Genomic DNA, 26,753 nt, shown 5'->3' with positions numbered 1-26,753 from the left:
ACATGATGTACTGTTCCCCTGGGTCATCACCACGTTCGGCGCTGTAAAGTCTATCCTTTTGTTAAATAGTATGTTTTGTGAGGGCCACGAAAAATCCAGCACGAGTTGTGGAATAGAAAGAAATAACATTTATTTATAATAACATATATACAAGCAACAGCAACTCCCTTGCTGCTCATTCCTCTCCAGCCGGTTCCAAACTGGCTGGCTTTATTTATGCAGGGACCTGCTAATGATTTCTCCGCCCCCCCCTCATTGGGGAAGCTCATACTCCCTAAGGATTGTGGCATTGCCATTAGTCCCCAGCCATTGGTAAGCGGCAGGTTATAACAGTATGGCAACCCCCTCTCGCCCTTGGGTCGAAGCATGACTGGTATGCCTATCTCACCCAGCCTTTCCTTACCCTCAGTTGGTCCTTCTTTCTTAAGTTGGTTTCTTGAAGAAAGACTATGTTAGCCCTCAGGCTTTTTTGATGGGCGGAGTTTGTGGTTCTAATTGACAGAGACTCAATGGTGAGAGTGGACCTCTGGTGAGGGCATAAAGCAAATGTTTTGCTGTAATGTGGGATCAGGTGATAATGTACAATCTGTATATATCTTAAACTTTATGACTTTTACAATAAAATAGGAAACAGTCTTTTTGTCTGCACTTCTAGTGTAAATTTCCCAACATGGTATTTAATTGTATTTTAAATAACACCAATGTTTTGTCTCTTTTACTTTGGTAGATTATTTACAATTTTTTAATTGAGTGAGACAGTTTTCCCTGAAACCTGTACTAAAGTAACCCAGAGTTAATAATAATAACCTTCTATTGTCACAAGTATGAAGTTACTGTGAAAAGCCCCTAGTCGCCACATTCTGCCGCCTTTTGGGTAAGATGGTACGGGAATTGAACCCGTTTATGTCTTTGTCCCCACTTCCTTGGCATAATTTAATGTGTTTTCCACAAATATATTTTGATGATAATTGCTCTTAGCTGCCTTTCTTTTAAAATGTAAAGTTTAAGCTTGTCTAATGTAGCTTAATAGCTTAACCCTTTTAGACTGGAAGCCAGTCTTGTTGCTCTTTCCCGTGTCATTTCTAATGTGTGTAAATAATCTTAGTAACATGATGGTCAAAAATGAACAGTTGAATGAATGAATGAAAATCGCTTATTGTCACAAGTAGGCCTTAAATGAAGTTACTGTGAAAAGCCCCTAGTCGCCACATTCCGGCGCCTGTTCGGGGAGGCTGGTACAGGAATTGAACCGTGCTGCTGGCCTGCCTTGATCTGCTTTCAAAGCCAGCGATTTAGCCCTGTGCTAAACCAGCCCCTGTATATTGGTTAGGCCACATTTGGAATACTGCGTGCAGTTTTCCAAATGGGAGAGGGAGCTGTCAGATGCGCCATGATAATAGAATAAATGAGGATTTGTTACATTATATAACTGAATCGTAGTAATACAATTTGTCTGTGCTGTGAAATTTATACTAACATTGCCAGAAAACCAACGAGTGAAAGTCACTGACTGAGAGATCTTCGCAGATTGAGATGCATTAGAGATGAATTAGAGTTAATAATCATAATAATCCTCACCGTGCCGTCCATATAATAATAATCATTATTAGTGTCACAAGTAGGCTTACGTTAACACTGCAATGAAGTTACATAACTTCAATGATGTACATAAATGATCTGGACGAAGGTATAGGTGGTCTGATTAGCAATTTTGCAGATGATACTAAGATTGGTGGAGTTGCAGATAGCGAGGAGGACTGTCAGAGAATACAGCAAAATGTAGATAGATTGGAGAGCTGGGCAGAGAAATGGCAGATGGAGTTCAATCCAGGCAAATGCGAGGTGATGCATTTTGGAAGATCTAATTCAAGAGTGGACTATATGGTCAATGGAAGAGTCCTGGGGAAAATTGATGTACAGAGAGATCTGGGAGTTCAGGTCCATTGTACCCTGAAGGTGGCAACGCAGGTTGATAGAGTGGTCAAGAAGGCAAACAGCATGCTTGCCTTCATCGGATGGGGTATTGAGTACAAGAGTCGGCAGGTCATGTTACAGTTGTATAGGACTTTGGTTAGGCCACATTTGGAATACTGCGTGCAGTTCTGGTCGCCACATTACCAGAAGGATGTGGATGCTTTAGAGAGGGTGCAGAGGAGGTTCACCAGGATGTTGCCTGGTATGGAGGGTGCTAGCTATGAAGAAAGGTGGAGTAGATTAGGGTGGTTTTCGTTGGAAAGACAGAGGTTGAGGGGGGACCTGATTAAGGTCTACAAAATTATGAGAGGTATGGACAGGGTGGATAGCAACAGGGAAAGTTTAAAGGAGATGTGCGTAGAAAGTTTTTTACGCAGAGGGTGGTGGGTGCCTGGAACGCTTTGCCAGCAGAGTTGGTACAGGCGGGCACGATAGCATCATTTAAGATGCGTCTAGACAGATATATGAACGGGCGGGGAACAGTGGGAAGTAGATCCTTGGAAAATAGGCGACAGGTTTAGATAAAGGATCTGGATCGGCACAGGCTGGGAGGGCCGAAGGGCCTGTTCCTGTGCTGTCATTTTATTTGTTCTTCTTGTTCTTTGTTACTGTGAAAAGCCCCTAGTCACCATATTCCGGCACCTGTTCGGGTACACAGAGGGAGAATTCAAAATGTCCAATTCACCTAACAGCACGTTTTTCGGGACTTTTGGGAGGAAACCGGCGCACCCGGAGGAAACCCACGCAGACACGGGGAGAACGTGCCGACTCCGCACAGACAGTGACCCAAACCGGGAATCGAACTGGGACCCGGGCACTGTGAAGCAACAGTGCTAACCACTGTGCTACCGTTTATGGGGGTCTGAATTTTTTAATACCATCAAAAGGAATGGAACAGGTCACAAACCTGTTTTACAGATATGAATCTGCTTATTTAAAAGTGATGCACAGAACAAGCTGCATATTTTCTAACCTAACTATTCAAAATGTAAATTATTCGGCCGTTTTTCTTCCAAATAATCTTATATATTTATATACACAAACATGTTATCATGGTAAGTTTTGGAATATATATATATGAAAACAACCCATAAACTGAATCTGAGTAAGCTTCAAATTGATGCACTCCCCTCTCTGGTTTGCACTGAGCCAGCCTGAAGCGGAACTATTGTCGCTGTGCAGCGGTTCCCCTCCGGTTCCTCAGGCCGTGTTGGACATGGCTGGCAAATGGGGGAGTTTGTGCGGTGAGGAACGGCTTCAGCCGAGCCTGAAGAACCTGACCGATCCGGCGCTGAGGGCCCAGAGAGTGGCGCCGAAGCAGCACCAGGCCCTGCAGGAGCTGGTCAGAGCTCATGTGGACTCGTTCGACCAGGCGGTGAGCGAAGGGCTGGCGCGAGCCGTGCAGGTGAGTGCGGGCCCGGAGCACGTGCACCAGGGGCTGGGGACAGGAGCCTGGATACGGGGCTGGAGCCGAGAGCTGGGGCAGGAACCTGGGCAGGGGGCAGGAGCCTGGATTCGGGGCTGGGGCTGGGGACAGGAGCCTGGATTCGGGGCTGGAGCTGGGGCTGGGGACAGGAGCCTGGATTCGGGGCTGGGGCTGGGGACAGGAGCCTGGATTCGGGGCTGGGGATAGGAGCCTGGATTCGGGGCTGGGGATAGGAGCCTGGATTCGGGGCTGGGGATAGGAGCCTGGATTCGGGGCTGGGGCTGGGGACAGGAGCCTGGATTCGGGGCTGGGGCTGGGGACAGGAGCCTGGATTCGGGGCTGGGGATAGGAGCCTGGATTCGGGGCTGGAGCTGGGGCTGGGGACAGGAACCTGGATTCGGGGCTGGAGCTGGGGACAGGAGCCTGGATTCGGGGATGGAGCTGGGGACAGGAGCCTGGATTCGGGGCTGGGGCTGGGGACAGGAGCCTGGATTCGGGGCTGGGGCTGGGGACAGGAGCCTGGATTCGGGGCTGGGGACAGGAGCCTGGATTCGGGGCTGGGGACAGGAGCCTGGATTCGGGGCTGGGGCTGAGACCTGGGGCAGGGGCTGGAGCCGCTGGGGCAGGAACCTGGGCAGGGGGCAGGAGCCTGGATTCGGGGCTGGGGCAGGAACCTGGGCAGGGGGCAGGAGCCTGGAGCTGGGGCTGGGGACAGGAGCCTGGATTCGGGACTGGGGCTGGGGATAGGAGCGTGGATTCGGGGCTGGGGCTGAGAGCTGGGGCAGGGGCTGGAGCCGCTAGGGCAGGAACCTGGGCAGGGGGCAGGAGCCTGGATTCGGGCCTGGGGCTGGGGACAGGAGCCTGGATTCGGGGATGGAGCTGGGGCTGGGGACAGGAGCCTGGATTCGGGGCTGGAGCCGAGAGATGGGGCAGGAACCTGGGCAGGGGGCAGGAGCCTGGATTCGGGGCTGGGGCTGGGGACAGGAGCCTGGATTCGGGGCTGGAGCTGGGGCTGGGGACAGGAGCCTGGATTCGGGGCTGGGGCTGGGGACAGGAGCCTGGATTCGGGGCTGGGGATAGGAGCCTGGATTCGGGGCTGGGGCTGGGGATAGGAGCCTGGATTCGGGGCTGGGGCTGGGGCTGGGGACAGGAGCCTGGATTCGGGGCTGGAGCCGAGAGATGGGGCAGGGGCTGGAGCCGCTGGGGCAGGAACCTGGGCAGGGGGCAGGAGCCTGGATTCGGGGCGGGAGCCTGGATTCGGGGCTGGAGCTGGGGCTGGGGACAGGAACCTGGATTCGGGGCTGGAGCTGGGGACAGGAGCCTGGATTCGGGGATGGAGCTGGGGATAGGAGCCTGGATTCGGGGATGGGGCTGGGGATAGGAGCCTGGATTCGGAGCTGGGGCTGGGGACAGGAGCCTGGATTCGGGGCTGGGGCTGGGGACAGGAGGCTGGATTCGGGGCTGGGGACAGGAGCCTGGATTCGGGGCTGGGGACAGGAGCCTGGATTCGGGGCTGGGGCTGAGACCTGGGGCAGGGGCTGGAGCCGCTGGGGCAGGAACCTGGGCAGGGGGCAGGAGCCTGGATTCGGGGCTGGGGCTGGGGCAGGAACCTGGGCAGGGGGCAGGAGCCTGGAGCTGGGGCTGGGGACAGGAGCCTGGATTCGGGACTGGGGCTGGGGATAGGAGCGTGGATTCGGGGCTGGGGCTGAGAGCTGGGGCAGGGGCTGGAGCCGCTGGGGCAGGAACCTGGGCAGGGGGCAGGAGCCTGGATTCGGGCCTGGGGCTGGGGACAGGAGCCTGGATTCGGGGATGGAGCTGGGGCTGGGGACAGGAGCCTGGATTCGGGGCTGGGGCTGGGGACAGGAGCCTGGATTCGGGGCTGGGGCTGGGGACAGGAGCCTGGATTCGGGGCTGGGGATAGGAGCGTGGATTCGGGGCTGGGGCTGGGGATAGGAGCCTGGATTCGGGGCTGGGGCTGGGGATAGGAGCCTGGATTCGGGGCTGGAGCCTGGATACAGGGCAGGAGCTGGGACAGGGAGCAGGAGGCTGGAGCAGGAACTGGAGTCTATAGCTGGGACAGGGGCTGGAGGAGGTGCAGGAGCAGGAACCTGGATAGAGGGTTGGGGTAGGGGACAGCAGCCTGGAATCGGGGCAGGACCCTGGATTCGGGGCTGGAGGCTGGATTCGGGGCTGGAGGCTGGATACGGGGCTGGAGGCTGGATACGGGGCTGGAGGTGAGGGCAAGGGGCTGGAACTGGAGCCTAGAGCTGGGACAGGGCCTGGACGAGGTGCTGGAGTAGGAACCTGGGCAGGAGGCAGGAGCCTGGATTCGGGGCTGGAGGCCGGATTCGGGGCTGGAGGCCGGATTCGGGGCAGGAGCAGGAACTTGAGCCTGGAGCTGGGACAGGGCCTGGACGAGGTGCTGGAGTAGGAACCTGGGCAGGAGCCTGGATACGGGGCTGGGGACAGGAGCCTGGATACGGGGCTGGGGACAGGAGCGTGGATTTGGGGCAGGAGGCAGGATTCTGGGCAGGGGCCAGGAGCCTGGATACAGGGCAGGGGGCAGAATTCTGGATACAGGGCAGGGGGCAGAATTCTGGGCAGGAGCCTGGATACGGGGCAGGGGACAGGGGAACCTGGATTCTGGACAGGGGGCTGGGACCTAGATTCTGGACTGGGGCAGGGCAGGAGCGTGGATTCGGGGCAGTCCGTTGTTTAGCACTGTTGCTTCACAGCGCCAGGGTCCAAGGTTCCTGGCTTGGATCACTGTTTGTGGAGTCTACACATGTCTGCATAGGTTTCCTCCGGGTGCTCCGGTTGCCTCCCATAAATCCCAAAAGAAGTGCTGTTATGGGGCAAGAGCGTGTACTGCCAAAATCCCACCAGCACATCTCCTGTCCCACCACAGGCGACAACACTTTTGACCAGTCCTACTCAAAAATCAAGGGCGTCTACAGTTCCATCCCCCGACCGCACTTTGGGAAATCAGACCATAAGACGGTGCTCCTTCTCCCGGCATACAAGCAGAAACGCAAGCGGGAGAATCCAGCTAAGAAGGTTGTGCAGTGCTGGTCCAAGGAAACAGAAGAGCTCTTGCATGACTGCTTAGAGACAGTGGACTGGTTCATATTTAAGAATTCAGCGACCAGCTTAAATGAGTATGCCATCACCGTCACAGACTTCATCAGCAAATGTGTGGACGACTGCGTGCCAAAGAAAGCAGTACGTACATTCCCCAACCGGAAACCATGGCTCAATCGCGAGATTGACTCCCTACTGAAGGACAGATCTGAGGCGTTCAAGGCAGACGACCCTGACCTATACAAGAAATCTAGGTACGACCTCCGCAAAGCCATCCGAGATGCCAAGAGAGAATATCAAACCAAGCTAGAGTCACAGACAGACTCTCGGCGATTGTGGCAAGGACTAAACAACATAACGGGCTACAAAGCAAAGCAGAGCAGTATCTCTGGTAGCAGTGCACCCCTCCCCGATGAACTCAATGCATTCTATGCTCGGTTCGAGCAGGTAACCAACAATCCGCTGTCGAGTGCCCCAGCAGCCCATAACTCACCCATACCCACCATCACAGCTTCCGAAGTCAGATCGGACTTCTTGAAAGTGAACCCTCAGAAGGTGATGGGCCCGGACGGGATCCCTGGTCGTGCACTTAGAGCCTGCACGGACCAGCTGGCAGAGGTGTTTGCGGACATCTTTAACCTGTCCCTGCTCCACTCCGAGGTCCCCACCTGCTTCAAGAAGACCACCATCATACCGGTGCCAAAGAAGAACCAGGCAACGTGCTTCAATGACTACCGTCCGGTGGCCCTGACTTTAGTCGTAATGAAGTGCTTCGAGAGGTTGATCATGAAGCGAATCACGTCCGTACTCCCAGAACACTTTGATCCACTGCAATTCGCATACCGTTGCAACCGGTCCACAGCAGACGCCATTTCCCTGGCCCTACACTCATCCCTAGAGCATCTCGACAACAAGGACTCCTACATCAGACTCCTAATTATTGACTACAGGTCCGCTTTTAACACCATAATCCCAGCCAAGTACATATCAAAGCTCCAAAACCTAGGACTTGGCTCCTCGATTTTCTAACGAACAGACCACAATCAGTGAGAATGAACAACACCTCCTCCACAATAGTCCTCAATACGGGGGCCCCGCATGGCTGCGTACTTAACCCCCTACTCTACTCCCTGTACACACACGACTGCATGGCAAAATTTGGTTCCAACTCCATCTACAGGTTTGCTGACGATTTGACCATAGTGGGCCGGATCTTCAATAACGACGAGTCAGAATACAGGAGGGAGATAGAGAACCTCGTGGAAGGGTGCAGCGACAACAATCTCTCCCTCAATGCCAGCAAAACTAAAGAGCTGGTCATTGACTTCAGGAAGCAAAGTACTGTACACACCCCTGTCAGCATCAACGGGGCCGAGGTGGAGATGGTTATCAGTTTCAAATTCCTAGGGGTGCACATCTCCAAAAATCTGTCCTGGTCCACCCACGTCGACGCTACGACCAAGAAAGCCTATACTTCCTCAGGAAACTAAGGAAATTCGGCATGTCCACATTAACCCGTACCAACTATTACAGATGTACTATAGAAAGCATCCTATCGGGCTGCATCACAGCCTGGTATGGCAACTGCTCGGCCCAGGACTGCAAGAAACTTCAGAGAGTCATGAACACAGGCCAGTCCATCACACAAACCTGCCCCCATCCATTGACTCCATTTACACCTCCCACTGCCTGGGGATAGCAGGCAGCATAATCAAAAACCCCTCCCACCCGGCTTACTCACTCTTCCAACTTCTTCCATCGGGCAAGAGATACAGAAGTCTGAGAACACGCACAAACAAACTCAAAAACAGCTTCTTCCCCACTGTCACCAGACTCCTAGATGACCCTCTTATGACTGACTTCATTAATACTGCACCCTGTATGCTTCATCCGACGCCGGATTGTGTACCTTGTGTTGCCCCATTATGTATTTTCTTTTCTTCCCATGTACTTAAGGATCTGTTGAGCTGCTCGCAGAAAAATACTTTTCACTGTACCTCGGTACACGTGACTAAACAAATCCAATCCAATGTTAGGTAATTTTGACATTCTGATTTCTCCCTCTGTGTACCCGGAATGTGGCGACTAGGGGATTTTCACAGTAACTTCATTGCAGCGTTAATGTAAGCCTACTTGTGACAATAAAGATTATTATTAGATTTTTATTAGGAGCCTGGATTCGGGGGTTGGGGCAGAGGCCTGGAGCCGTGGCAGAGGCCTGGAGCCGTGGCAGGGGCGTGGGGCTGGGGCAGGAGCCTGGATTTGGGGCAGGAACCTGGGGCCGATAGGAGCCGTGGCATGGTGCTGGGGCAGGAGCCTGGATTCAGGGTCTGGGGCCAGGTGCCAGGCAGGGGCCTGGATTCCGGGCAGGAACCTGGATTCAGTGCAGATGCATTGGCCAGGCAGGGACATGACCAAAGAACAATACAGCTCAGGAACAGGCTCTTCGGCCCTCCCTAACCTCCACCGGTCATGATACCACCCGTGACCAAAATCCTCAGCACTTCCTCGTGCCATACCCATCCTATCCATGTATTTGCCGTGATGCCTTTTGAAAGAAGGATCGAGGCAGGAGCTTGGCGCCGGGCAGGGACATGGACTAGAATAATTCTTGCCTCTTGTCCATCCCTGATTTTAATCACTGCACCATTGGTTGCTATACCTTCAGTTGCCTAGGCCTTAAGCTCTGGAGTTTCCACCCTAAATCTCTCTGCCTCTCACCATTTTTGCTCCTTTAAAATGATCCTTGAAACCTACCTCTTTGCCCAAGCCTTTGGCCATCTGCCCTAATATCTCTCTATTGGCTCAGTGTTAACTTTGGTTTGATAATGCTTTTGCAGAACACCTTAGGATGTCTTACTGTGTTAAAGATGCTATAGAAATTCAAGTTAATGCCGTTTCCACGGAGCTAGCTGTCAAGAACTACTTTCTAAAATGGCAATAAAAGCAAATTACGGCAGATGCTGGAATCTAATTCATAAACAGAAAATACTGGACAATCTCAGCAGGTCTGCAGGATGGAGCAGTGGGGCTGGATAGAGGGCCAGCGTTGGGTGACAGAGATGATGTGGACAGAAAGACAAAGGGAATGTAAATGGCATGATCAGGGATAAGAAGTGTGCTGATAGTGGCACATTAAGAGACCATTACAAACCCACCAATTCCCACAGCTACCTCGACTGTAGCTCTTCACACCCCCACATCCTTGTTCCATGGGACTCCATCCCATTCTCCCAGTTTCTTCTCCGTTGCATCTGTTCTGATGATGCCACTTCCCAAAACGGTGCTGCTGACATGTCTTTGTTCCCGTGGTTTACCACCCACTGTGGTCCACTTTAGGCCATCTGTTCTCTGTTCCTAGTTGTCCTTTGACACACTGCTTATCTTTGTTCTGCCATTACCACATTCTAATCTCTTGTGCCACTATCAGCGCCCTTCTTAGCCCAGATTCGAAACATTAGCTCCCTTCTCTCTCCACAGATGTTGTCAGATCTGCTGCCGTTGTCCAGTATTTTCTGTTTTTGTTTCTGAAATGGCATTCTAGATCAGTGTTTTTCAAACTTTTTTCCTGGGGACCCATTTTTTACCAACCGGCCAAACTTCGCGACCCACGCCGGCTGACCTTCGCGACCCACGCCGGCTGACCTGCGCGACCCACCATTTTCTTTGACCTTGTTTGTTGCTGACAAAGATGGAGGAAATGGTTTCGGGTCCCTTTGGCCCCCCGAACTTGAAAAAAAAGGCTGCGACCATATGAAAACAAATGCTGCCGCACTGCGCATGCGTGCCCGATCATCAGTGATCATGCGCATAGTTTTGCGCACCGATAATCAGGCACGCATGTGCAGTGCGGCCAAAGTTTTAAAAAAAAAAATCTGTTCCTGGCCATTTTTAAGGCCGCTCGTAGCTGGCATTATTAAAAGCCGACTGCTGCGGCTTTTGCGTGATCGGGGGTGCCGCGACGAACGGCTCCGTGACCCTCCCGACACCCACCCGCAGGTTGCGCCCCCGAGTTTGACAATATCTGCTCTGTGATATACACTGTAACCTCTTAATGCCTTATTTGATTTAAATATGTTCACTATAGGCTATTCCTCCATTGGAGTTCAATTATAGAAATGAGCGGATCAGCCTGTCGTTTGTGGATGCTTCCATTAGTCCTCCCATGGTGCCAAAAGGCAGCATCTGCAGTGACCTGAGAGTCTACCCAGCGGAGTGTAGAGGACGGCGAAGTACTTACAAGGGCAAGTTAACTGTAAGTAAAACAATGATCTGAAAATTCTATCCATGAGTCTGCTTGAGATGATCCCACAGGGATGCAAGTTGACATGCAACTGGATTTGCATCCAGAGTTAAGTCAACTATCTGATCTTCCTGCTTTCAAGCCAGTTTAACAAAAGGTTCTTATGATGCTGGCAACTCCATTTTCCCTGAAGCCATTAAAAAATAGACTAGGCGATTTTGGACTGTAGGCCAGAGTGGGTAGAGGAACATCACTGAACTAATTGGGCTTTTACTAACACTCTGGCAGGTTCTTGTTTATCTTCCTAGTGGCAGCCCACATTTCACCAATGTAGGATTAAAAACTTGACCACTAGGTTTACTCATCCAGCTCCATAAATGCTATGCTGTCTGAAAACACTGACCCGTATAGGAACATAAGAATTAGGACCTCTTCCTGGTCACAAATCCACCTTCCTGCCTGTTTCCCATATCCTTTTAACCATTGTTTGTCAGAAATATATCCTATCTATCTCCTTCTTGAAACCATGTAATGATTCAGACTCCACCGCACTTTAGGACAACGAGTTTCATAGATTCACCACCCTCTGCGAGAAGTAGTTCCTCCTCATCTCAGTTTTAAATCTGTCGCCTTTTAACCTACATCTGTGACCTCTCGTTCTTGATTGCCCCATAAGGGGGAACATTTGGTCTACGTTTACTTTATCAATCCCTTTTAGTATTTTATATGCCTGAATCATATACCCTCTCATCGTTCTAAACACCAGCGAGTTTAAGCCCAAACTGTTCAAACTCTACTCATACTTTTTAAGTCAGAAGTCTTGCACTTTGTCGCGCGTCCTAAAGGTCGTCTTGGAGAACGCTTACCCGAAGATCAAAGCTGAATGCCCTTGACTGCTGAAGCGTTCCTTAACTTTGATTCCATTAATCTTTGACTTTGTCTATACATATGTTTCTGGAACCCACCTCTTCATTCACCTGAGGAAGGAGCAGTGCTCCGAAAGCTAGTGATTCGAAACAAATCTGTTGGACTTTAACCTGGTGTTGTAAGACTTATTACTGTGCTCACCCCAGTCCAACGCCGGCATCTCCACATCATACTTTTAAAGTTTTCAAAAAATAAATGTAGAATACATTGACTCAATCCAATCTAGTACTCTACCCCCAGTCCCCTGTAATTTTACCTTCTGGATCAGTCATTTATGTGGCAGCTTGTCAAATGCCTTCTGGAAGTCTAGAAATACCACATCCACAGGTTTCCCCCTTATAGCACAGGGCTAAATAGCTGGCTTTTAAAGCAGGCCAGCAGCACGGTTCCATTCCCGTACGAGCCTCCCCGAACAGGCGCCGGAATGTGGCGACTAGGCTTTTCACAGTAACTCATTTGAAGCCTACTTGTGACAATCAGTGATTTTCATTTCATCCTCCTTGCTGGTTACGTCCTCCAGGAACTCAAACAAGCATGACTTACCCTTCATAAAACAATGCTGAAGGGCAGCACGGTAGCGCAATGGTTAGCACTGCTGCCTCACCAGCGCCGAGGTCCCAGTTTCGATCCCGGCTCTGGGTCACTGTCCGTGTGGAGTTTGCACATTCTCCCCGTGTTTGCGTGGGTTTCGCCCCCACAACCCAAAGATATGTAGACTAGGTGGATTGGCCACGCTAAATTGCCCCTTAATTGGAATAAATGAATTGGGTACTCTAGATTTATAAAAAAAACTTAAAAAAAATAAAACCATGCTGACAATGGTGGATTGAGCTTTGTCTTTCCAAATATTCAGTCATCTTCTTAATGATTGATTCCAGCAACTTCCCCACCAGAGATCAAGCTAACCAGTCTATAGTTTTCTACTTTTTGCCAATCTCCCTTTTTGAATAGGGGCGTCACATTAGCGTGTTTCCATACCACCGGGACCGTTCCAGAATCCAGGGAATTTGGAAATATAACCAATGCATCCAATATCTCTGCTGCCACCTCCTTTAATACCCTTGGGTACAGGCCATCAGGTAAGTATGTGGTGTTGTTCACAGAGTGTCCTCTGCTACTTTACCCAAGTGGCCATTCTTCATGTGTCATGCCTATCAATGAGCATTTGTAAGCTATTCATCTCTGTTCTCAGCTGTTTCACCATTGTTGTCTTTAGCTGACGTTTTATTTGTGTACTCTCCAGTATTAGGCAGTAGTAATCAGGAATGGATACTAGATGATGTCCCCTCAAATACCTTAAACTTAATCCAAGAACACTTGTGATCCGTGATTCTAATCCTGAATTGTCTTTGAATAAAATGACTGAGTACTTTTGATACCCAATCAGTCAATGTCATTCAGCATTACTGGCGCCTCTGATGTAAACAGGACACATGGCATGACCTGAGTTTAGTATGATTTAAATGGATCTGTTATATCTGTTCTGCCATATGTTATTGAAGCGTTACACCTGTATCCTGTTTGATAGCTGATGGTGCATTTTTCAGCTTAAAAAAGGGACAGACCAAAGTTCCGAGCGTTTTACATCTAAGCAAACAGCAATTCTTTAACTTTCTTTTCCCACTTTTTTAGGCAGAGATTGGCTGGTCAGTGAATGGCGAACCAAAGGGGATTATTAAACAAGGCCTTGGTCTGATCCCTGTTATGGTAAAATCAAAACTCTGCAACCTATACCGCCTCTCTCCTGAAGATCTCATTAAACACCATGAAGAATCTGAGGTAATGAATGAACAACTGTGGCCTGCTTTCCTTTTCTCCCGGTGTGATATTCTATCTTCGGAGGGTGGGGGAGAATTTGGGCATCACATGAGGAGAAGGCAGAGGGGAAACCTTCTATGTCATACATCTCTGCGGGAACAATTTATAATTTTTAAATTTTTATTTTTAAAAATAAATTTAGGGTAGCCAATTATTTTTTCTTTCCAATTAAGGGGCAATTTAGCGTGGCCAATCCACCTACCCTACACATCTTTGGGTTGTGGGGGCGAGACTCATGCAGACACAGGAAGAATGTGCAAACTCCACATGGACAGTGGCCGGGGGCCGGGATCGAAACTGGGTCCTCGGTGCTGTGAGGCAGCAGTGTTTTAAAAAAAATAAATTTAGAGTACCCAATTCATTTTTTCCAATTAAGGGACACTTTAGCATGTTCAATCCACCTACCTTGCACATCTTTGGGTTGTGGGGCCGAAGAGGCAGTAGTGTTGACCACTGTGCCACCATGCGGCCCTAACAGGAACCCTTATATTGCAGAGCACAAACCTTAATTACCATGGTCGCCGTGTTAATGACATTGTAAATGCGGTGGGAAGCTGATTATTTTCAATAAAATTTTATTGCAAAGAGTGAACTCAGGAAATTGACCCAGTACTGGTGCAGATAGCACAAAGTCTAACTTCCTATTCATCAACATTCCACTAATAATAATCATCGCTAAAATATAACCTGGGGGGGGGTTACCGTTGACCAGAAATGTAACTGGATCCGTTGTAGTTAAAAATTATAATCGACTTGACATACTGAGATTTTAGAGAAGTGATAATGGAAATTAATTAATTTTTATCCTCTTTTCAACAGGAAATGGGAGGATACTTCATAATAAATGGGATAGAGAAAATCATTCGGATGTTGATCATGCCACGCCGAAATTTTCCTATTGCTATGGTGAGACCAAAGTGGAAGACCAGAGGCCCTAACTATACACAATACGGTAATTGTAATTTTAAAAAATGAATTCAAAGCTTGATGACTGAGCGCCACTTTAACGTCATTTATCAAAGGAGGAAACATTGAGTATTCTAAATTGCACTAAGTTGCACAAGTCCCCGGGACCAGATGGGATTCATCCCAGGTTAATGTGGGAGGCAAGGGGAGAAATAGCTGGGCCTTAACAGATATCTTCACATCCCCTTTGACTACAGGCAAGGTTCCAGAGGGCTGGAGAATAGCCAATGTTATTCCTTCCTTTAAGAAAGGAAGCAGGGATAATCCAGCAAATTATAGTCCGGTAAGGCTGACATCAGTGGTTAGGAAGCTTTTGGAAAAGATACTGAGGGACAAGATATATGCATGTTAAGGGGCAATTTAGCGTGGACAATCCACCTACCCTGCGCATCTTTAGGTTGTGGAGGTGAGAAAATGGACTAGTTAGTGAATAGGCAGCATGTTTTGCACAGGGAAGATCATGTCTCACCAACTTGATTGAGTATTTGAAGAGGTGACAAAGAAAATTGATGATGGAAGGGCTATGGAAGTTTATATGGGCTTTAGTAAAGTGTTTGACAAGGTCCCACATGGCAGATTGGTACAATAACTAAAATCACATTGGCTAGGTGGATACAGAACTGGCTTGGTTGTAGAAGACAGAGCGTAGTGTTGAAAGGGTGTTTTTCAGAATGGAGATCTGTACTAGTGTTGTTCCGCAGGGATCAGTGCTGAGACCTCTGTTGTTTGTGGTATGTATAAATGATCTGGAGGAAAATGTGGGTGGTCTGATTAGTAAGTTTGCGGATGACACGAAGATTGGCGGAGTTGCTGATAGTGCCGAGGATTGTCAGAGGATACAACAGGATATAGATAGATTGGAGACTTGGACACAGAAATGGCAGATGGAGTTTAATCCGGACAAATGTGAGGTGATGCATTTTGGAGGATCAAATCTAGGTATGAATTATACTGTAAATGGCAGAACCCTCAGGAACATTAACATACAGAAGGATCTAGGAGCGCAGGTTCACAGTTCCCTAACGGTGGCAACACGTGGCCAAGGTGATTAAGAAGGCATATGACATGTTTGCCTTCATCAGCCGGGGCATTGAGTACAGGGGTTGGGAAATCATGTTTCAGCTGTATAAAACCTTGGTTAGGCCGCATTTGGAGTATTGCCTGCAGTTCTGGTCAGCACATTATCAGAAGGACGTGGAAACTTTGGCAGTGGGGAGAGGTTGAATAAACTAGGATTATTTTCACTGGAAAGATGGAGGCTGAGGGGAGACCTGATAGAGGTCTACAAAATAATGAGAGACAGGGTGGATAGTCAGGGGCTTTTTCCGAGGGTGCAAGTGTCAATTGCAAGGGGGCGCGGGTTCAAGGTGAGAGGGGGAAAGTTTAAGGGAGATGTGCAGGGAATGTTTTTCACGCAGAGAGTGGTGGGTGCCTGGAACGCGCTGCCAGAGGATGTGGTGGAAGCAGGCACATTAGCAAGATTTTAAGAGGCATCTGGATGGATACATGAATAGTGAGGAAATAGAGGGATACGGACCGAGTAAGGGCAGAGTTTTTTTTAAAGTTAGGACATCATGACCGGCAAAGGCTTAGAGGGCCAAAGGGCCTGTTCCTGTACTGTAAGGGAGCGGCACCGTAGCACAATGGTTAGCACCGTTGCTTCACAGCTCCAGGGTCCCAGGTTCGATTCCCAGCTTGGGTCACTGTCTGTGCTGAGTCTGTACGTTCTCCCCATGTCTGCTTAGGTTTCCTTCCACAGTTCAAAGATGTGCAGGTTAGGTGGATTGGCCATGCTAAATTGCCCTTGGTGCCCAAAAAGGTTAGGTGGGGTTACTGGGTTATGGGGATAGGGTGGAGGTGTGGGCTTAAGTCGGGTGCTCTTTCCAAGGGCTGGTGCAAATGGCCTCCTTCTGCACTGTAAATTCAATGATTCTGTGAACTTTTCTTTGTTCATTTTTTTTTGTTCTTTTAAACATGATTATTATTGATGGGAAATGTTGCTTACTATGTTAGGTTTTACTCTTATGTGCAACAATGCTAGCAATTGGTCATGGAAGATTTCTTTCTGAACCCTCCACTCATTTGATTCTCAAAGCCATATCACCTCAAGTCCATGTGAGTCCCAATCAATGGCAACGTTCCCCACCCTTTTATCCACCTCCAGCTTTCCTCCTCCTGCCTTGAAGTGATGATTCCTTTTTAGTTCCTCGCTGATCCTCATTCATGCCCAACATTATTCATATGTGGTCTGTTGTTTCTGCACCAACAGTTCCTACTTCAGCAGAGCTGCAACTGAAGGATACTAAAGTGGTTTTCAACATTGCTGCATTGGTATTGATTTTAATGTAACTATAGCCCAGCACATCGTTTAAAACTCTTGATCGTGAATGTGATCTTGCCTGCAGCAATTTTGTAATAAAGTAGATAGCCCAGTTACCTCAATTATTTGCAAAATGTATCCATTCATTCACTGACCAAAACGTGCAAGGAGGATCCCATCATTTATTTCTGGCTGATATTGGCTCATACAGTGGTAGGGATGCTGCAATATTATTTTTAATTTCAAAATTTTGTTTCTGGATGTGCATGTTGTTCATAAGATTGATATTTATTGTCCATACCTAGTTCTCTGGGAACATTTGGCAGAAGCTTTGCTCCGCTCCCTGGCTGCTGTTTCAGGCTGAACCACTGTTCACAATTTCAGCATCATTATCAATCCTGAATTGAGTGTCTGACCCCATGCCCTCTGTGACAAAGGCCTCTATAAACATTGTTTCTCTCTCTCTCTCTCTATCTATCCATCTATCTATCTCTCTCTCTCTCTCTCTCTCTCTCTCTCTCTCTCTCCCGCCCCGCCCCCCGCGCTCTGCCTCCGTCCATCTACTTCTTATTCTTGCCTTTGGCACTTCCACAGTTAACTATTCGTGCTGTCTTGATCAGCCTTCGATTTGCCTTTGGAAACTTCAACTCATCCAAAACTCTGTTGCCTACGATCCTAACTTGCATCAAGGATTATTACTCATTTCATATAGATGCAAGCATTCTATGCCTGCCATTGAGAAAAAAAACAGAAGAACTAATGATGAAATTGACAATAGTATTTAAGTTGTCATTTTTCAAGGAGGACCATAATTTTTTTTTATATAATAATCTTTATTAGTATTACAGGTAGGCTTACATTAACACTGCAATGAAGTTACTGTGAAAATCCCCTAGTCGCCACAATACGGCGAGGGAGAATTCAGAATGTCCAATCCACCTAACCTGCACGTCTTTCGGGACTTGTGGGAGGAAACCGGAGCACCTGGAGGAAACCCACGCAGACACGGTGAGAACGTGCAGACTCCACACAGACAGTGACCCAAGCCGGGAATCGAACTCGGGTCCCCGGCGCTTTGAAGCAACAGTGCTAACCACTGTGCTATCGTGCTACCCATTTTTTAAACTTGGGCCATGATATTTGGTTCTCTGGTTTAGCATTCTTTGGAAGTTGTTACAGTCACCTGTTTAATTCACGGGCAGCACGGTAGCACAGTGGTACGCACAGTTGCTTCACAGCTCCAGGGTCCCAGGTTCGATCCCCGGCTTGGATCACTGTCTATGTGGAGTCCGCACGTTCTCCCCGTGTCTGCGTGGGTTTCCTCCGGGTTTTACGTTCTTTTCCCCACAGTCCAAAGTTGTGCAGGTTAGGTGGATTGGCCATGATAAATTGCCCTTAGTCTCCAAAAATGTTAGGCGGGGTTACGGGCATAGGGTAGAGGCGTGGGCTTAAGTGGGGTGCGCTTTCCAAGGGTAGGTGCTATTGAGATGTCAGATGTTATTGAGAAGAAGCATGGCATTGGGTTGCCATGCTACATTCCTCATTCATGATATTGCAAGATTTGAAAGGGGGAAAACAATTAACTTGCAACAAAGTGACGTTTCATGTAGATGTTGGGCCCAAGTTTTGAAAACGATGTAAGCTGTGTTGTGTTTTCTCCGACCAGGTATAAGCATGCACTGTGTAAAGGATGAGCACACTGCTATTAACATGAACCTCCACTATCTGGACAATGGCACCGTAATGGTCAACTTCATCTACCAGAAGGAGCTCTTCTTTATACCACTTTGCTTTGCACTTAAGGTGAGATGGAATTCTGCATTGGCTACAGGGAGTTAGGGGTTAAAAATAAAGAAGACTGAATCCTTTTGAGAGAGGTGTTTTCGGATTAAATCTTGTCGTCCAAAGTCTATTTTTTTGATTCTTGCATGGGATGTGAGTGACACTAGCAAAATCAGCATTTGACTCTAAATGTCCTTGGGAAGGTGGTGATGAATTGCTGAATTGAATGTGGTGTGGATGCATTTAACAGTGCTGGAAAGGAAGGGTGTTCCAGCAATAGTGAAGGAACAGAGGTATAGTTTCAACTCAGGATCATGAGTGGCTTGGATGGAAACTTGCAGGTGTGGTGTTCCCATGTGTCTGCAGCCTTGTCCTTCTAGCTGGTAAAGTAAAGTCACCATGGTCCCGGATGACCATAGGCTACTTTCCCCCTGGGGAGAGCTGACTGGTGGTAATTTAACCTGAGGATCACCACCCCTCAGGCGAGGGGCAAGGTTGAGAAGGTGGAGGCGGTGGTCCTTTATGAATAACCTCAGTCAGTGCAGAAATTGAACTTGTCCTATTGGCCTCGCTCCACATCATGATCTAGCTGTCCAGCTAATTCGACTAAAGCTGGTAGAGGCTACAGGTTTGGAAGGTACTGTTGGAGGATCCGGGGTGAGTTGTTGCAGTGTGTCTTGTATATAGACACAGCTGCCACTGTGAGATGATGGTGGAGGAGAGTGAATGTTTAAGTAGTGGATGGGGTACTGACTAAGCAGGCTGTTATTTCCTGAATTCCTTCAGCGTTGTTGCAGCTGCACTCATCCAGGCAGAGGAGATAATTCCATCACTCTCCTAACTTCGGCCTCCCCGAACAGGGCCTGACAATTTCTACCTGAGAATACTGAAGGAGGCAAGAGAGGAAATTGCTGAGGCCTTGACAAATATCTTTGGATCCTCGCTGTCTTCAGGTGATGTCCCGGAGGACTGGAGAATAGCCAATGTTGTTCCTTTGTTTAAGAAGTGTAGCAAGGATAATCCAGGGAACTACAGGCCGGTGAGCCTTTCGTCAGTGGTAGGGCAATTACTGGAGAGAATTCTTTGAGACAGGATCTACTCCCATTTGGAAGCAAGTAGACATATTAGCGAGAGGCAGCATGGTTTTGTGAAGGGGAGGTCGTATCTCACTAACTTGATAAGTGTTTTTCGAGGAGTTCACAAAGATGATTGATGCAGGGAGGGCAGTAGATGTTGTCTATATGGTCTTCAGTACGGCCTTTGACAAGGTCCCTCATGGCAGACTGGTACAAATTGGTGAAGTCACATGGGATCAGAGGTGAGCTAGCAAGATGGATACAGAACTGGCTAGATCACAGAAGGCAGAGAGTAGCAATGGAAGGGTGCTTTTCAGATTGGAGGGCTGTGACTAGTGGTGTTCCGCATGGATCAATGCTGGGACCGTTGCTATTTGTAGTATATATAAATGGTATGGAGGAAAATGTAACTGGTCTGATTAGTGAGTGTGCGGACGACACAAAGGTTGGTGGAATTGCAGATAGCGATGAGGACTGTTAGAGGATACAGCAGGATTTAGATTGTTTGGAAACTTGGGTGGGCGGAGAAATGGCAGATGGAGTTTAATCCGGAGAAATGTGAGGTAATGCATTTTGGAAGGTCTAATACAGGTAGGGAATATACAGTGAATGGTAGAACCCTCAAGAGTATTGGCAGTCAAAGAGATCTAGGTGTACAGGTCCACAGGCCACTGAAAGGGGCAACACAGGTGGAGAAGGTAGTCAAAAAGGCATACGGCATGCTTGCCTTCATTGGCCAGGGCATTGAGTATGAAAATTGGCAAGTCATGTTGCAGCTGTACAGAACCTTAGTTAGGCCACACTTGGAGTATAGTGTTCAATTCTGGTCGCCACACTACCAGAAGGATGTGGAGGCTTTAGAGAGGGTGCAGAAGAGATTTACCAGGATGTTGCCTGGTATGAAGGGCATTAGCTATGATGGGAGGTTGAATAAACTTGGTTTGTTCTCACTTTCACGATGGAGGTTGAGGGACGACCTGATAGAGGTCTACAAAATTATGAGGGGATAGACACAGAGGATAGTCAGAGACTTTTTCCCAGGGTAGAGGGGTCAGTTACTAGGGGGCATAGGTTTAAGGTACGAGGGGCAAGGTTTAGAGGAGATGTACCAGGCATGTTTTTTACATAGAGGGTTGTGGGTGCCTGGAACTCGCAGCCGGAGGAGGTGGTGGAAGAGGGACAATAGTGAAATTTAAGGGGCATCTTGACAAATACATGAATATTATGGGGAAAGAGGGATACGGACTCCGGAAGTGTAGATTTTAGTTTAGTGTGGCAGCATGGTCGGCGCAGGCTTGGAGGGCCGAAGGGCCTGTTCTTGTGCTGTACTTTTCTTTGTTTGTTCTTTGATGTGATTGATTCTATTGCTTCCTGTTGCCTTTTGTAGAGGGCATTGGAGTAGATTACCTTGTCCCCTTCTCAGTCACCTCTCTATTTCTTCCTTTTAGACTATCCTTAAAAATTATCTAGTTTTTGTCCATTGCCCTAATTTGATCTCATGTGGCTCTATTTCTAATTTTGCTTCATAACACTCCCCTGAAGTGGCTTTGGATACTTTATTACATTAAAGACATCTAGGTTGAAATGGGGTGCATCTGAACTTACTTTTCTTAGGAGGAACTTCTTCACCCAAAGTATTGTGAATCTATCGAATTCCCTGCCCAGTGAAGCAGTTGAGGCTCCATTAAATGTTTTCAGGAAAAAGATAAATAGTTTTTTGAAGAATAAAGGGTTATGGCATTTAGACGGGAAAGTGGAGCTGAGTCCACAAAAGATATGCCATGATCTCATTGAATAGCAGAGCAGGCTCGAAGGGCCAGATGGCCTACTCCTGCTCCTAGTTCTTATGTTGTTATCAAAGGAATCCTACGCTGGTCAGATCGTTTTGTGTTGTATATCGCGCAAATTCATGAATGGGCATATGGCCGTCACGTTTGGCCCTGAAAAGTGCCCAGTAAGCCTCTCATTACCCTGGAAGGGCAAGGTATCTCAAAGATTTGAGCAAAAGGCGTAGCTAGCTGTTTTACGCTGCTGCTATGCAGTGGCAACATGACTGGTATTCGCCACTAACAGGATGTTGCCGTAAAGCCAAAAGGGCATTTAGCCTATCGCAGAAATGAGGAATGTGGTGTATGAATTTCACTGCCAATGTAATGTAGGTATGTAGGCTGTACATCCCAAAGACTGGTGGATTGTCTCAAGTAGCATGTCCCTCCCACCTTTTGAAACAGGCAAGGTACGTACCCAGCCTGTGTTTACAAAATTCAGAACACAGTATCCCACCATTCAGTGTGAATGTTGGGCACATTTGCTAAATAATGCTCAATTCTGCGGACAACCAATTTAAGATTGTCAGTCGGGCTCGCAGTGATACTGGAAGCTACATGTATTAATACACAGGGCCCTGTTCTTTGCAGGCAGAAAGAACACTTTTCATCTAAAAAAAAATGTGACAACCATTTACCGAGTCGTTATTGACTATCAGAATCCGGCAGCCTGGTTTAAACTTCAAACAATGCTCTGCAGCTAACTCCGTCACCATTAACAAAGAACAAAAGAACAAAGAAATGTACAGCACAGGACCTTGGCCCTCCAAGCCTGTGCCGACCATGCTGCCAGACTAAACTAAAATCTTCTGCACTTCCGGGGTCCGTATCCCTCTATTCCCAATCTATTCATGTATTTGCCAAGATGTCCCTTAAACGTCACTATCGTCCCTGCTTCCACCACCTCTGGCAGCGAGTTCCAGGCACCCACTACCCTCTACAAACTGAGTTTATTCAACCTCTCCTCTTAGCTAATGCTCTCCATACCAGGCAACATCCTGGTAAATCTCTTCTGCACCCTCTCTAAAGCCTCTACACCCTTCTGGTAATGTGGCTACCAGAATCGAACACTATACTCCAAGTGTGGCCTAACTAAGGTTCTATACAGCTGCAACATGACTTGCCAATTTTTATACTCAATGCACCGGCCAATGAAGGCAAGCATGCTGTATGCCTTCTTGACTACCTTCTCCATCTATGTTGCCCCTTTCAGTGACCTGTGGACCTGTACACCCAGATCTCTCTGACTGTCAATACTCTTGAGGGTTCTACCGTTCACTGTATATTCGCTACCTGCATTAGACCTTCCAAAATGCATTATCTCACATTTGTCCAGATTAAACCCCATCTGCCATCTCCCCGCCCAAGTCTCCAAACAATCTAAATCCGGCTGTATCCTCCTGACAGTCCTCATCGCTATCCGCAATTCCACCAACCTTTGTGTCGCTGCAAACTTACTATTCAGACCAGTTACATTTTCCTCCAAATCATTTATATATACTACGAACAGCAAGGGTCCCAGCACTGATCCCTGCAGAACACCACTAGCCACAGCTCTCCAATCAGAAACGCACCCTTCCATTGCTACGCTCTGCCTTCTATGACCTAGCCAGTTCTGTATCCATCTTGCCAGCCCACTCCTGATCCCGTGTGACTTCACCTTTTATACCAGTCTGCCATGAGGGACTTTGTCAAAGGCCCTTTTTAACAGGTGCATTGTCCATGGCAAAACTAGTCAGTTCATTTGCCAACCAATCAGCACTCTACCCTCACACAGTATAAATTTGTTGTCTTCCTCGGATTGGTACTCTTGTGGAATATCCTGATGAGTGCAAGACGGCAAGCTTTGACAAAATGTTTTTTCAGCAGTGTTGAATGTGCTATATAAATACAAGTCGTTGTGGTTGAGCAATCAAGGTTGGATAGTCGGGACAATGGATGTTGGGCTAAATAACCAAAGATGATTGTTTAACAGACTTGGGGTGATCGGAATGTTATTTTCATGCAGCGAATTGTTGATATTCGGAACACACCGGCTAAAAAAAAAAGATGGTGGAAGCAGATTCAATATTAACTGCAGTTGTACATATACTTGAAATGGAAACATTTGTAGGGCTACGAGGAATGAGAGTGGGACTAATTAAGGAGCTCTAACAAAGTGATGACACAGGTGTGATGTACCAACCTGCACCACCTTGTGCTGTAAGAACTATGATTTGTAGAAGTTATTTTGCATTGGCTATCTATAATGACATTGTGGGAAACTGTCCGTGAAAGTGTAAATGGAAACTATTCTAATCGTGCGGGTGCCATTTCTAGAAAGCCACTACCAGGGGCTTTATTTGCAGGTCCATGGCTTGCTCCATAGTTGGTGATGGGTAGAGCCTAAAGTGGAACAGAAACAGAAATAAAATGGAGAAAAAGAGAGGGAGGAAGATGTTGAAATATTAGAACTTGGAGCTGCAGTAGGCCGTTCGGCCCCTTGAACCTGCTTGGCCATTTAATATTATCATGGCTGATCTGATAGTAAACTCAAATCTGCATTCCACCTACCCTGATAACCTATCACCATCTTGTTTACCATCAATCTATCCACCTTTGCCTTAAAAATATTTAAAGACTCTGCTTCCAACACCTTTTCAGGGGGAGTTCAAAAGACTCACGACCCTCTGAGTGAATATATTTTTCTCTGTTTTAAATGGGTGACCCCTTATATTTAAACATTGACCTCTAACCTGCCAAAATGGACAATTTCACATTTTCCCACATAATACTCCATTTGTCAGATCTTTGCCCATACACTTAACCTATCTGTATTCCTTTGTAGCCTCCTTATGTCCTCTTCACAACTTACTTTCCTACCTATCTTTGTGTCATCTGCAAACCTGGCAACTATCCCTTCAATCCCTTCCTGCAAGACATTTATATAAATTGTAAAGAGTTGAGGTCCCAGCACTGATCCCTGTCACCACTCATGACATCTTGCCAACCTGAAAAAAGACCCATCTATGCCCACTCTGCTTCCTATTAGCCAGTCAATCTTCAATCCATGACAATATGTTACCCCCAGAGGGATGTACGGTGGTGCAGTGGTTAGCACTGCTGTCTTACGGCGCTGAGGGCCCTGGTTCAATCGCGGCCTTGGTTCACTGTGTGGAGTTTACACATTCAGCGTGGGTCTCACCCCCACAACCCAAAAATGGGCAGGGTGAGTAGATTGGCCACGCTAAATTGCACCTTAATTGGGAAAAAAAGTATTGGGCACTTTAAATTTACAAAAAAAAATAGCATGAGCTTTTATTTTCCACAATAATCTTTGATGTGGCATTTTATCAAATGCCTTCTGAAAATCTAAATACAGTACATCAACCTATTCCCCTTCACCCACAGCACATGTTACCTCTTCATAAAAACTCCCAATAAGTTGGTAAGCGTGATTTCCCGAACACAAAATCATATTGACTGCCTGATTACCGTGAGCTTATCCAAATGCCTTGCTATAACTTATTTAATAATAGCTTCCAACGTTTTCCCTATGATAGATGTTAAGCTACTGGCCTGTAGTTTCCAGCTTTCTGTCTCCCTCCCTTTTTGAATAATGAAGTTCCAAGGGACCCCAAAATACAGAAGAAATCAATTTGAATTTTCAAATATACATTGTCTTTATTCGTGACATAATACATAATGCTGAAAAAAAATCTGTTGGGCTCATTTACCTTGACTGTGGTCAATCCTGTAACAGCTTTCTTTTATTGTTCTCCACTTGAAACAATATTCTGGCTAGTCTCTGACTAGAAGCTGTCAGATCTCCTATGGGCTTCCAGTATTAATTGTTTATTTTGTCCTCACTGAGTAGTTTCTATCCATTTGCAGGCGATGGTTGAATTCACAGACTACCAGATTTACCATGAGCTGATTAAAGGAAAAGAGGACAACTCCTTCTTCAAGAGTTGTGTGGCACAGATGTTGAGAATGGTGATGATGGAAGGATGCACCACAAAGAAGCAGGTGCTGAATTACCTGGGGGACCGATTCCGTGTGAAACTATATCTCGCAGAGTGGTACACAAATGAGCAAGCTGCAGAATTTCTGTTTGAGTAAGCAACGCTCTTTTATGTAAATGTTTTTACATGTCCAGTCCTGGAGCCACACTGGTGAACCAAATTAAACTAATGCCTGGAAGAGAGGCAGGAATCCACATAAGGGTAGCATGATAGCATAGTGGTTAGCACAGTTGTTTCACAGCTCCAGGGTCCCAGGTTCGATTCCAAGCTTGGGTCACTGTCTGTGTGGAGTTTGCACATTCTCCCCGTGTCTGCGTGGGTTTCCTCTGGGTGCTCCGGTTTCCTCCCACAGTCCAAAGATTTGCAGGTTAGGTGGATTGACCATGCTAAATTGCCCTTGGTGTCTAAAAAAGGTTAAGTTGAGTTACAGGGATAAAGGGGATAGGGTGGAGGTGTGGGGCTTAAGTAGGGTGCTTTTTCCCAAGGGCCGGTGCAGACTTGATGGGCTGAATGGCCTCCTTCTGCACTGAAAATTCTATGATAATCTATGAAGTTCATATGACACAGGAGCAGACTTGGGCATTTGGCCCATCGAGTCTGCTCCGTCATTCCTTGCTGATCTCATCATGGTCTTATCCTTCTCTCTTGTTTGGAAAGGGAGTTTTACATTTCCACTCTTCTTCATCTGGTCAAATTTTCGCTACAGAGCAATTAAGGGAATTTGTCTTAAGATGGTGTTACAGAGTGTTCTTTCTCCTACGTAATTGTTTTACATAGGAGGTTATTCATGAAGGCCACGCATTCTCAACCTTGCCACTCACCTGAGGTGTGGTGATCCCCAGGTTAAGTCACCGCCAGTCAGCTCTCCTCCTCAAAGGGAAAAGCAGCCCATGATCATCTGGGACTATGGTGACTTTACCTTACTGTTACCATTTATTTTTACTGCTATCTGATGAGGGTTCTGAGCATTTGCGAGCTTTGGGCCGGCTTTTGCAATCTGCGTGAAGTGACTTGTATGAAGACCTGTTTTATTAGAGCTTGTGTTATCACGTTATTGTTAAACTTTGTTTTTTTATATATATATATATATATAATATATATATATTACTGTCTTTGTAGTCTCAAGTTACCATAGAGTGACTTGTTTGGTACCATTCCTATTTGAATAATAATCTTCCCCAGCTGTTCAATATCCTGGTGGTTCGATGATCTCCTTATCTGCCTCCTCTGTGAAACAAGAGCTAAAGTACATTATTTCTGCCAAAGGTGTATGGTGATTGGAAAATAATTGACTATCTTCCCAGTTATCT

At 47.4% G+C, this 26,753-nt stretch overlaps 1 protein-coding gene across 1 annotated transcript in view; it reads left to right on the top strand.

The window, feature by feature from the left end:
- The first annotated feature begins 3,154 nt into the window (after positions 1-3,154).
- polr1b (RNA polymerase I subunit B) overlaps positions 3,155-26,753 on the top strand; it is a 47,485-nt gene continuing 23,886 nt past the window's right edge. The window contains exons 1-6 of the mRNA XM_038799097.1: positions 3,155-3,379; positions 10,569-10,736; positions 13,284-13,430; positions 14,289-14,421; positions 18,422-18,558; positions 25,313-25,536. Of these exons, the coding sequence (XP_038655025.1) occupies positions 3,191-3,379; positions 10,569-10,736; positions 13,284-13,430; positions 14,289-14,421; positions 18,422-18,558; positions 25,313-25,536 (998 nt within the window). The 5' untranslated portion in view covers positions 3,155-3,190. The remainder of the gene's footprint in view (positions 3,380-10,568; positions 10,737-13,283; positions 13,431-14,288; positions 14,422-18,421; positions 18,559-25,312; positions 25,537-26,753) is intronic.

This window comes from Scyliorhinus canicula, chromosome 6 (assembly GCF_902713615.1).
Source record: "Scyliorhinus canicula chromosome 6, sScyCan1.1, whole genome shotgun sequence".
Lineage (NCBI taxonomy): Eukaryota > Metazoa > Chordata > Chondrichthyes > Carcharhiniformes > Scyliorhinidae > Scyliorhinus > Scyliorhinus canicula.
The sequence above is the reverse complement of the archived record's forward strand: the minus strand, read 5'-3'. Positions and strand labels throughout refer to the sequence as shown.